This window comes from Anomaloglossus baeobatrachus, chromosome 3 (assembly GCF_048569485.1).
Source record: "Anomaloglossus baeobatrachus isolate aAnoBae1 chromosome 3, aAnoBae1.hap1, whole genome shotgun sequence".
Classification (NCBI taxonomy): domain Eukaryota; kingdom Metazoa; phylum Chordata; class Amphibia; order Anura; family Aromobatidae; genus Anomaloglossus; species Anomaloglossus baeobatrachus.
This window is the reverse complement of record NC_134355.1, coordinates 118,597,409-118,610,488: the sequence shown is the minus strand read 5'-3', so window position 1 is coordinate 118,610,488 and position 13,080 is coordinate 118,597,409. Positions and strand designations below refer to the sequence as shown.

Sequence of the window (13,080 nt, the reverse complement as noted above, 5' to 3'; positions counted from 1 at the left end):
TGGGGACCATTTCGATCTGTGCAGTTTTTTAATTCCATATGAACTGATCACTGATTGTACTTTTCTTTCATTATTTTTGTAGCACATCTATTCCTATGGCAACCTACTTGGAATTTATTCAGCAGAACGAAGAGCGAGATGGGGTGCGTTTCAGCTGGAACGTTTGGCCATCTAGTCGGCTGGAAGCTACACGGATGGTTGTGCCCTTAGGCTGCCTTTTCACTCCAATTAAAGAACGGCCGGACTTGCCACCAGTGCAGTATGAACCAGTCCTCTGTACAAGACCAACTTGCAAAGCGGTCCTTAATCCACTCTGGTAAGGAATGACTGATAAACTATGAGATGGGTGCAGATTTTAGATAGAGGGAGATACGTGTGTATGTGTGTGTGTGTATATATATATATATATATTTGTGTGTCTATCTAACTGGAACTGATTTTTCTCTTGTATATCATCAAAGAAGCTTGATGTTTTAGTGACTATGACACATTCTTCAATTGCCTTATGATTCTAAAATATAGATATAGATATATATAAAAAATTCTCTGCAACATTTGTATTGTACTCAAATGTTATACATACATATTATGTATGTATGTATGTATATATAATATATTATACACACACAGCTCTGCTGCATGCACATTTATATACACACGGCTCTGCTATATGTGCACACACAATGTGTACATTGCCACATTTTACAGTTCCTTCTGAGCATGTGACTGATCACATGACTTGAAAGGTCCTGGAATTAGTTGGGTAGAAGATCCTTCAGCTGCGTAAAGGCCGCTTTACACGCTGCGATATCGGTACCGATATCGCTAGTGTGGGTACCCGCCCCCATCTGTTGTGCGACACGGGCAAATCGCTGCCTGTGCCCACAACATCGCCCAGACCCGTCACACTACTTACCTGCTGGCGACGTCGCTGTGCCCGGCGAACTGCCTCCTTTCTAAGGGGGCGGTTCATTCAGCGTCACAGCGACGTCACAGCAGCGTCACTGAACCGCCGCCCAATAGAAGCGGAGGAGCGGAGATTAGCGGGACGTAACATCCCGCCCACCTCCTTCCTTCTGCATAGCGGCCGGGAGGCAGGTAAGGAGAGCTTCCACGTTCCTGCGGTGTCACACGGAGCGATGTGTGCTGCCGCTGGAACGAGGAACAACTTCGTTACTGCTGCAGTAACGATATTTGAGAATGGACCCCCATGTCACCGATGAGCGATTTTGCACGTTTTTGCAACGATGCAAAATCGCTAATAGGTGTCAAACACAACGGCATCGCTAATGCCGGATGTGCGTCACAAATTCCGTGACCCGAACGAGTTCGCATTAGCGATGTCGTAGCGTGTAAAGCCCCCTTTAGAAGTGAGGCCTCACTGCAGGTCCCAGTATATTTCTTTACCGCTCTGCACTTATCACATAGAACAGTGTGCGGCAATAGGAGAGAAAGCCGTTCTCTGTGATCGAGTAGGATGCTGTGTCAGTGTTCTCCTCCATCACTGGAAGCTTTCTCCGGATTATAAGGCTATGTGCCCACGCTGCGGAAAATGCGCGGATTTCTCGCGGAAAAGCCGCGGATTTTTCAGAAATCTGCAGCACAGCTACTCCCCAGCCATTTCTATGGCATTTGGGAAATGCTGTGCCCACGCTGCGGATTTTTCTGCAGCGAAAATCGTGCGGAAAAATCTGCAGCATGTCAATTATTGTTGCGGATTTCTCCGCAGGGTCCCATATACTTACCTGCCTCACCGGAGTCACTTTCTCCGTCCGGTGTACAGGAGCGCGGTGAACCCAGGTACAGGAAGGAAGAGGTAGGCGGAGCCTGCACGAGCTCCGGTCATGTGACAGCCGGAGCTAGTTCAGGCCCGCCCACCTTCTCCTGCAGACGCTGAGAGAGTGACCCGGCTGCCGGAAAGCGAGGTGCTGCATGATGGAGGTAAGTATGAACTCCCCCGATCACTGCACCACTTGTTCTGCATTGAAGATGCAGTGCCGAAGCCATGGTACTGTATCCTCAATGCAGAATGCCCGCACCATATCCGGAGGACATTCCGTAGCATGGAAACAGACAGAAGTTGTGGTGTGGTTTCCTGGGAGCACCTGCGGAATGTCCTGCGGATATATCCGCAGGACACTATCCCCGTGGGCACATAGCCTAAGACACGCATACTTCTAGCAAGAGTTTTTCTTGCTAAAAAAAAAGCATAATATAGGCCAAAAAATATGGTGTGTATTGTAATTCTATTTTGTTTGTTTTTTTTTTTTCCCACAGCCAAGTTGACTACAGAGCCAAGTTGTGGGCTTGTAACTTTTGTTTCCAACGAAACCAGGTGGGTACATGTATATTCCACTTACTGAAGTTTTAACCTTATATTGAAGTGACTAGGTGTGAGCTGCAGTTCTCAGCAGTGGCCACTACACAGTGTATGGCGCTGTGCTGTTCCAAGTCTGTTCACTGTTTTTACATCCATACGTCAATGTAACAGAACAGCTGCTTGACTGCGCGGTGCCTTGGTTGGACCCTCACTGATTTGATGAAAATATTTATAAAGAAAAATAGAGTAAAAAGGGAACCTGTCAGGTGTAATATGCACCACGAGCAGTTCTCTGTGCATATTGCTAATCCCTGCCTAACCGTCCCTGTATACACTAGCAGAGATAAAGAGATCTTGAGAAAAAGTATTTCTAAAGATCCTTTATGATGTCAATGAGAGCAGGGAGTAGTCACGAGCGTTATTTCCCCCAACTAGTCCCCCCCCTTTTAGCAGGTTACTACACCCACAGGGGCATGCTAACATGCTATTCAATGCCCATTGCCCAGCGTCATCAACAGCGGTGACGCATGTACCGGTATCTGTTGTCACCGCTTCAGAACACGGGCTTTAGGGTCAGTGCGCATGATCAGAATGCCCAGCACTTCCGGTCATGCACACTAGACCTCTCTGAAGCCAGGATACGTACACCCAGCTTCATACTGTGCATGACCGGAAGTGCTGTGTCTCCTGGTCATGTATACTGACCCTAAAGAGGGCGTCTGAAGCGGTCACAACAGACACAGGTATGCGTGTCATCGTTGACACTGGGCAATGGGTATTGAATAGCATGTTAGCACGCCCCTATTGGCGTGCTAACATGAAAAGAGAGAAGACTAGGGGAAATAACGCCCTTGTGACTAGTCCCTGCGCTCATTAGAATATCGGAAAGGATCTTTAGAAATACTTTTTCTAAAGATCTCTTTATCTATGCTTCTAGATATAGGGACAGTTAAGGGTACTTTACACTCTGCGACATCACTAGCGATCTCGTTAGCGATGTGACACGCCAGATCGCAGATAAGATTTGCCGAGATCGCACATAGGTCATTTTTTTTTAGAGCTCTGGTCACATGTGCGATCTCGGCAGATCGTATGTGCGATCTGGCATGTTACATCGCTAACGAGATCGCTAGCGATGTCGCAGCGTGTAAAGCACCCTTTAGGCAGGGATTAGCAATATGCACGCAGAACTGCTCGTGGTCCTGGGTACAAATTGCACGTGACCGGTTCCCTTTTTACTCTATTTTTCTTTGAAAGATGGTGCATATTGCTCGCTAGGAATAAAGATCGGAAATCTTCCTCTGGGAGACTGAGCATGTCTCTGTTTTTTTTGTTTATTTTACATAATTCTAGACGATAAGTAGAATGTGATTGTCTTACTATATAGTAATGATATGTTATTTCTACTGTCAGTTCCCACCTACGTATGCTGGAATCTCAGAAGTGAATCAGCCTGCAGAGCTGATGCCGCAGTTCTCCACCATAGAGTATATCGTCCAGGTACAGACATTGAATTCTCCTTTTATTTTCTGTATGTTGATAATGTGGAATGTTTCGCTTGTTAAAAGCTTTATGATTAGTGGAAATAGATGAGCTGTGAGTGATCCTGGAGATCTCGTATTGCAGAAAACTAACTGAATCTCAAATATATTTACTGTCTGGGTTATTTTTATCTTATAAAGAGATATTACTAGTATGGTGGGTCTTTGACCTCTGAGACCCACTTTGCAGCGCTGCCTCCCCATCACTTTTTTTTCTATATATCAGCACCCCCGCTTTCAGCAGGGAGCCTGTATAGCAGCGCCATATAATTTTAAACGTATTGACTGTAGCTCCCTGCACAGATGTATGGCCGGGAGCAACAATCTGCAGGCAAAAAGAAAAACATGGAGTGCCAGATACTCTACACTGTGGTATAAGAATTGTGCCATGCGTCAGACGGGGATCTGGTACCGTAGTGTAATGTGTCAGATGAGGATTTTTTTTTTTTTCTGTTCTACTTTATTGTAGTAAAGGCCTGTTGTATGTTTTCTATTTGCAGCGCGGTCCGCAGACTCCACTGATTTTCCTCTATGTGGTTGATACCTGCCTGGAGGAAGAAGACTTGCAAGCCCTGAAGGAATCGCTGCAGATGTCGCTCAGCCTGCTGCCTCCGGATGCCTTGGTGGGACTGATCACATTTGGGAGAATGGTTCAAGTGCACGAACTCAACTGTGATGGGATCTCAAAAAGCTATGTCTTCCGAGGAACCAAAGATCTTACAGCTAAGCAAATCCAGGTAGGCGCTGTTATTATTGTGAAGTTGCTAAAAATAAAGTGGTTACCAACTCCCACGGGCATTACGGTGAAATCAATTCTCCTCTGGGTCTGACTCTCTAGTGATGCAGGTCGCTGTCTTCACTGCGTCCCAGGGCCGTTTTTGCTGTGTACATATTTTTTTTTTTTTTTTAGCATTGATTGATAGTCTTTTCTTACAATTGTATTTTGAGTGAGGTGAGTCTTGCCCAACATATGTAGAAGGGCCAGAATATCACCAAAACTCTAGTGTGTGTGTGTGTGTGTGTGTGTGTGTGTAATATATATTTGTCCGTATTAACAGTACTGTCCTACCCAGAATCTGAGGCTTTAAGTCCACTGATCGGCTACATTGTAACCGAATCAATTGTTTATTAGCCTGTTTACACAGCTTCTCCTCACTTCCATCTGCCAGAACATGAGTGATTACTCAGCAAACTTGAAGGGAACCTGTCGCCAGTTTTGGGGCCTATAAGCTGTGGCCACCACCACTGGGCACTTATATACAGCATGTTAAAATGCTGTATATAAGAGCCCAGGCCACTGTGTAGAACGGAAAAATCACTTTATAATAATCGCCTAAACAGACGCTGCGGTGGAGTTGGGCCATATGAGCATCTTTGTTCTCTGGTGCCGGCACCTCCTCTTTTGGCCATCTTTGTCGTCCTTCTTCTGAAGTCGGGGTGCATGAAGCGTCCTACGTCATCCACTCTCGCCGGCATTGAGGTCCTGCACAGGTGCACTTTGATCTGCCCTGAGCAGGGCAGATCAAAGTATTGTAGTGCGCCTGCGCGGGACTGGTGAATGTGGATGACGTAGGACGCGTCATGTACAGAGACATCAGAAGGAGGATGAAGATGCCTGAAAGAGGAGGCACCGGAGAACGGAGACGCCCAAATGGCCCAACTCCACCGCAGCGACTGTTTTAGGTAAGTATTATAAAGTGCTTTTTACGTCTACACAGCGGCCTGGGCTCTTGTATACATATATATGCTGTATATAAAAGAGCCCACTGGTGGTGGCCGCAGCTTATAGGCCCCAAATCTGCTGACAGGTTCCATTTAAAAGTAATCCACTTAACGAACAAATGTTTTTGCGGGTTCATCCTGTGATGAAAATGCAAAACCCGTGTGACTATGCCCTAAGCCATTGCATGGCCATTTACAGTCTACAATCTGCTCTTGATATACGGTATTACTTTGCCACCTGCAAATAGCTCTTTTCTGCTGCACAAGTGGGGAAATGTCTACTCTTGGAGCCCAAGCCTTTTCCATGACGGAGAGTAATATTCGGTGCTTCCAATCTTTAGGGGCATTTATAGGGGTTATCTCATGTTGTTAAATTTAACATTTATAACCTGCTTGTAAAAATAAGGAACTTTTCAAATTTTACGTTTTTATAAAGAATCTATTTGGAGATTTGTAATTCTATAGTTTTATGGCTCATTGACTGCAGCGGGGGGCAGTGACCTGTCCTAGGCAATCAGAGGTGGCTGGTTTCCTAGGCAAGAAATGCACGCTTGCAACCGTCCTTTTAGAGCTTGCACGTGATGACCTGAAGCTGACCGGACAGTTGATTCAATGCTCTTTATGCTTTTTTGATGCTGCGGAGTCAAAGCTTCTTGTCTTGCAACTTCGAGGGTCCACAGCTCGAGTCAGCGGTGCGACCATGGTACTAGTCCAAACTGTAAACCATCAGGAGGAAGAACATGAGAACAACCCTTTATTATGACCCTCATGACTCTTGCCTCATATGTTTTAGATTTGGATGGAAAAGATTGGCCTCATATGGCCATCCCACCAGTGCACATTACAGTCCTAAGCTGAATTTGTACACATTGAGCCCAATTCATGAAGATCAGTGTTTACGCCAGTCTTGATGAGGGGACGTGCTGGAGCCAGATGCTCCTGTTTCATAAAGGTGCCCACCTCTTCAGGACTATAGTGTTTGAGTGGTGTGTGCCTTTGTGAGCAACGCCAAAAATCTCACTCCATTCAGGTTTCTGCCATATGGCGCACCACAGATGGTCATCCTGCCATGTCTAAGCTCCGCCAATTTTGTCAGCTCCGAGAAATTGGTGTAAAAATGTCAATAGTTGTTAAATTTAGGCAAAACGCCAAGTTGCATCAAGAGTTTGCAGGTGTTCAAAGTTTTTCCACCAGAATTCAGCTGTGAAAGGTTTTATGAATCCTAGTCCCATGTTTTGTGTTTGAGACATGAGTATCAATGCTTTGTAGGAGTTATAAGGAGACCTCTTGCCCATTTGGGGCATATGGATGTCATAAAGGGGTGATTCCGCGTTTTGGCATGTGAGTGAGTAGGGTGCTCCAAGCAAGATCTTGCCAACCCTGCAGAAGAAGTATTTGGCCAAAAAGGGCTTCCTTGAGGACCATTGGGAGCTACATTGGTGACACTGCATGGTGCAAATTAAGGCTATGTGCCCACGCTGCGGATTTCTCGCGGATTTTGCCGCGGATTTATCGCGGATTTACCGCGGATTTCCTGAAAATCTGCAGCAGCGGCACTTCCCAGCCATTTCTATGGCATTTTGGAAATGCTGTGTCCATGCTGCGGATTTTTCCGCGGCGGATTTGCCGCGGATTTTGATCCGGAAAAATCTGCAGCATGTCAATTATTGTTGCGGATTTTGGCTATAGAATTGGGAAAAAAAAAATAAAAAATCTGTGGCAAATCCGCGGCACAAAAAAGGTGCGGATTTGCCGCGAAAGTCGCGGATTTTCATGCAGAAAAATCCGCAGGTACATTCTACCGTGGACACATAGCCTAACAATCTGGAAATGATTTATCTTCATTTTTTTTTTTTTTTTTTTGTTTGTTTAGGACATGTTGGGTCTTGTAAAACCTTCTGCTGCAGCACAACAGGGAAGACCACAACAGCCTCCGGAGCAGCCATTCTTGTCAAGCAGGTAGCCCTTTTGGATACTATAGCATTATATTGACTGTTTTGTCTTTCTGTTCTTACATATTGGCCGTTAAAGTGGTTTTATAACAATGACTTTTCCATCCTCTGTTTTTAGGTTTTTGCAGCCAGTTCACAAGATTGACATGAATTTAACAGACCTGCTCGGGGAACTACAACGCGACCCATGGCCTGTAACTCAGGGGAAAAGGCCACTGAGATCCACTGGGGTGGCCTTATCTATTGCTGTTGGTTTGTTGGAGGTAATTGTTTACTTGTAAATTAGTTTGTTCGAGATTGACGAGATCAAAGATTCATTTCAATAGGAAAGGCTTCGCTTCATTTACTAATGAAATGTTAGTGATTTCTGGAACCTCATACCTTTTTGCTGGTACTCTAAAAATCAGCTTTTAATTTGTTTATAAAAAAATATTGCTGCAAACACGCAACATGTGAACATAGCTCAGTTACGTGCACAAGTTGAATATTTGCAGCAGATTTTTTTTCTGCAGCAAAAAAACAGCTGGAAATGTGTATATATATTTATTTTCCCCTCATTCATTTGATCTTATGAAGAATGCTTCAAAAACACTAAGGGTATGTGCGCACGTTGAGCATTTGTATTTGATTGCATTGTATTTCAGTAGTTTGTTCTCACCCACAAAGCCCTTAACAGCGTGGCACCCCTTGCATCTCCACCCTTATCTCTGCCTATCATAGTTCTCTATGCTCCACAAATGATTTTCAACGAACATCTCCACTAATTCAAACCTGGCTCCAAGACTTTTCCCGAGCTGCACCAATCCTCTGGAATTCTCTACCCCAAGAAACTGATGATCCACAACTTACACAGCTTCAGACACTCCCTAAACACACATCTTTTTAGGGTGGCCTATCACCCTCCCTAATCAAAGTCAATTCATATACAGTGGAACCGCGCTTAACGAGTAACCCAGTTAGCGAGTATTTCGTTTAACAAGCAAACCTTGCTGTAAATTTGTAACTCTCTTTACAAGCAAGCTTTGCCGTATGAGCAAATACTCACTGCACACACTTCCGGTTCTGTACATCCACCGTGCTTTAACCCACTCTTGCAGTCCGCACAAACACACGCAAGCACGCACACATATTATGCTCACCTTTCCTTCCGTTCCATCGCCAGCCTCATGATTCCTGAAGTTCGCCGCTACAGGATTTGTATCGGGTAACCAACACGACGAGGGAGGAATTTCCGCTGTCAGCCGCTACTAAAATGCAGTGCGCTGGCCAATCAGAGGCAAGTGGCTCCTGCCTTTGACGTCAGCGCTCTGGCAGCGGAAGTTCCTCCCTCGTCACGATGGTTACTCGATACACATCCTGTACCGGCGAACTGCAAGATCCAGGAGACCAGCGATAGAAGGTGAGGTGTGTGTGTGTGTGTGTGTGTGTGTGTGTGTGTGTGTGTGTGTGTGTGTGTGTGTGTGTGTGTGTGTGTGTGTGTGTGTGTGTGTGTGTGTGTGTGTGTTTTGGCACTATAGGGGGACTGCATTACAATGATTTCCTGTGGGGAAATCTTGCTTTGGTAGACGAGTAACTTGGTTTACAAGCACACTCCCAGAACGGATTGTTCTTGTTAACCAAGGTTCCACTGTATATCCCAAGCACTCGTCGGAGTCTACTGCACCCAAAACCATGACTGGACTGTTGTAAATAAGCACTTGTGTCACCTCCCCCACTTAAATCCGCAACGGGGTGAAGCTCTTACGAGCATGGTTGTCTTTATTTTTGCTTTAGTTATTGTATCTTCTATAACTGTTTGTTTGTGTATGAACCTCTGAATTGTAAAGCGCTGCAGAATATGTTGGCGCTATAGAAATAAAGATTATTATTTGGTTGCAGAAATTTCTGCATCACTTGGCAGGGAAAATGCAGCACAAAAACATTTTTCATTGCTTTCAATTGTGAAAAATGCTGAAAGAATAGACACGCTGCAGAGTATTTTCTGCACCAAATCTGCAAGAAAAAAAAAAAAAATATAATATATATATATATATATATATATATATATATATATATATATATATATATATATATATATTATCTCTGCAGCACATCAATTCTTTAAGGCTCTGTGCACACAGTGCATTTTTATTGCTTTTTTTTAGTGCAGTCGTGTCACAAAGCTGCAAGCAAATCCTTATGCCAGCAAAGTCAATGCGAATTCTGAAGTGTAGTGCACATAGTTTTATATATATATATATATATATATATATATATATATATATATATATATATATATATATATATATATATATATATATATATATATATATATATATATATATATATATATATATATTTGCCTTATTCTGTCTGTCTGTCTGTCTGTCATGCTTCAAAATTGTGTCCTTCCGGTGACATTGTGTCCTTACGGTGACACAAAGCTGATTGGCCGCTGGGCTCGCCATGGCCCCGCCCCCCCACACCGATTGGCCGCTCGCCCAGGCTGCGCCCCCACACGGATTGGCCAGCCGCTCGCCCAGCCTCCGCCCCCCCCACAGATTGGCCTCTCGCCCCGGCACCCTGCAGGCATTGGCAATTCGGCCCCGCCACGCCCCGCCCCCCTCACGCAACGCACGTTAGCTCTGGCCCCGCCCACCTCCCCCCGCGCATTCCCCGAACTGACAGGGCTGTCACGGAGGAGAGTAGCCCTCCCCCCCCCCCCCCCCCCCCCCCCCCCCCCCCCCCCGCGCATTCCCCGAACTGACACGGCTGTTAAGGGGGGTGAGTACTGTACCCCCCATCCCCCGCTCGCACGGGAGTGGTGTGGACGGGATACGTTGGCATGGTTACAAGCGCATCGAGGTCCTGTAGCGGCGGAAGATCCACACGCACGCACACACACATACGCACACATCAGCTCACACTCACTCTCACACACACCTCACACACACATCACATCGCATCCACACACTCACAGCATCCGGCGATATCGCTTGCTTCTCGGCCTCGATACTGTGCTGTTGTGACCTTCCAGGACCTGACGGAGGATCACATGGCCAGAAGCATGTGGTATCTCCGGATGTTGTGACTGTGAGCGCGTATGTGCGATATCGTCAGTGTCTGTGTGTGTGAGTGTATGCGATCGTGTGTGTGAGTGGATGCGATCGTGTGTGTGAGTGTCGCCAGAGGAGCACGGCTGGAGGAGGCTGGGAGCAGAGAGGCTGATCTTGGGGAAGGCTGGAAGGGGGAGGCTGATGCTGAAGGAGGCTGGGAGGAAGGAGGCTGGGAGGAGAGAGGCTGATCCAGGGGAAGGCTGGGAAGGGGAGGCTGATGCTGAGGGAGGCTGGAAGGAGAGGGAAGGAGAGAGGCTGAGGCTGGGAGGAGAGAGGCTGATGCTGGGGAAGGCTGATGCTGAGGGAGGCTGGGAGGGGAAAGCTGATGCTGGGAGGACGGAGGCTGGGAGGAGAGAGGCTGATCCTGGGGAAGGCTGGGAGAGGGAGGCTGATGCTGGGGGAGGCTGGAAGGAGAGAGGCTGATGCTGGGGGAGGCTGGAAGAAGAGAGGCTGATGCTGGGGGAGGCTGGGAGGAGAGAGGCTGATGCTGGGGGAGGCTGGGAGGAGAGAGGATGATGCTGGGGACAGAGAGGAGAGGCTGATGCTGGGGACAGAGAGGCTGATGCTGGGGACAGAGAGGCTGATGCTGGGATGAGAGAGGCTGATGCTGGGATGAGAGAGGCTGATGCTGGGATGAGAGAGGCTGATGCTGGGATGAGAGAGGCTGATGCTGGGATGAGAGAGGCTGATGCTGGGATGAGAGAGGCTGATGCTGGGATGAGAGAGGCTGATGCTGGGATGAGAGAGGCTGATGCTGGGATGAGAGAGGCTGATGCTGGGATGAGAGAGGCTGATGCTGGGATGAGAGAGGCTGATGCTGGGAGGAGAGAGGCTGATGCTGGGGACAGAGAGGCTGATGCTGGGGACAGAGAGGCTGATGCTGGGGGCAGAGAGGCTGATGCTGGGGGCAGAGAGGCTGATGCTGGGGGCAGAGAGGCTGATGCTGGGGGCAGAGAGGCTGATGCTGGGGGCAGAGAGGCTGATGCTGGGGGCAGAGAGGCTGATGCTGGGGGCAGAGAGGCTGATGCTGGGGGCAGAGAGGCTGATGCTGGGGGCAGAGAGGCTGATGCTGGGGGCAGAGAGGCTGATGCTGGGGGCAGAGAGGCTGATGCTGGGGGCAGAGAGGCTGATGCTGGGGGCAGAGAGGCTGATGCTGGGGGCAGAGAGGCTGATGCTGGGGGCAGAGAGGCTGATGCTGGGGGCAGAGAGGCTGATGCTGGGGGCAGAGAGGCTGATGCTGGCGCAGCATGGCGGATGGAGCACGATGGGAAGTGCACACCTCCCCCCAACACACACACACACACACACACGCGCACTGCACAACACACCACACACACACACACACACACACACTGGGAACCACAAACTGCCCTACACAGACACCCACACACAGACAACGCTGCACACACAAATATACGCACATACCGCACAACACACACATTGCACAAAACATACCTCCCCCCAAAACACACCACACACACACAAACCGCGCAACACACACACACAACGCTACACACAGCGCTCCACAAACAATGCAACACACAAACAACACTGCTCTCACCCCCCATCACACCCAGACAACACCCAGAACATGTACAGCCCCTACACAAACACTTGGTAACTACACACAACAACATCTAATATATATATATATATATATATATATATATATATATATATATAACAAAAATCATACATGAACTACACAATACGTAAATTCTAGAATACCCGATGCGTAGAATCGGGCCACCTTCTAGTGTATATATGTGTATGTATATATATATATATATATATATATATATATATATATATATATATATATATATATATATATATATATATATATATATATATTGTGATTGCAAATTTGAACAAAGAAAAAATAAGCAGCATGTGCATGAGACTTCAGGAAATGTTGCTGGTACAGAAACACTGGAGAAATACAGCATGTGACCAATCCTTTACGTGGAACCTGAAATGAAGCCTGACTGTGCTAAGGCGTATACAAATTGTGATACTAACATTTCCACCTGATGGAATAACTAATTGTCAGGTTTATGTGAATGAATTTATGATTTTTACCTCTGAACCTTCTCTCTAGGGAACGTTACCCAACACTGGCGCCAGGATCATGTTATTTACCGGAGGGCCACCCACACAAGGACCAGGGATGGTTGTTGGGGATGAACTGAAAACGCCAATTCGTTCCTGGCACGACATTGAGAAGGATAATGCTCGTCTTATGAAGAAAGCTACTAAGGCATGAACCATTGAATTTCTTGTGTATAAGGAGATGTATTCATTGTCAGACAATAGTGTTTTCTTTCCCCCCTGAGGAATGCACAGTGTGGGCTGTGTGTAAGGAATCTTTTATATGCGTGAACGGGGATAATAATCTCTTGTTAAGAGCGGACTGCTGAAATAAATCTCATATTCTGCGAATTTAGCTT

At 46.7% G+C, this 13,080-nt stretch overlaps 1 protein-coding gene across 1 annotated transcript in view; it reads left to right on the top strand.

Annotated features, from left to right (window-relative positions):
* SEC23B (SEC23 homolog B, COPII component) overlaps positions 1-13,080 on the top strand; it is a 53,625-nt gene that overhangs the window by 6,927 nt on the left and 33,618 nt on the right. The window contains exons 2-8 of the mRNA XM_075339398.1: positions 83-316; positions 2,278-2,335; positions 3,734-3,820; positions 4,362-4,598; positions 7,457-7,542; positions 7,654-7,798; positions 12,732-12,890. Of these exons, the coding sequence (XP_075195513.1) occupies positions 96-316; positions 2,278-2,335; positions 3,734-3,820; positions 4,362-4,598; positions 7,457-7,542; positions 7,654-7,798; positions 12,732-12,890 (993 nt within the window). The 5' untranslated portion in view covers positions 83-95. The remainder of the gene's footprint in view (positions 1-82; positions 317-2,277; positions 2,336-3,733; positions 3,821-4,361; positions 4,599-7,456; positions 7,543-7,653; positions 7,799-12,731; positions 12,891-13,080) is intronic.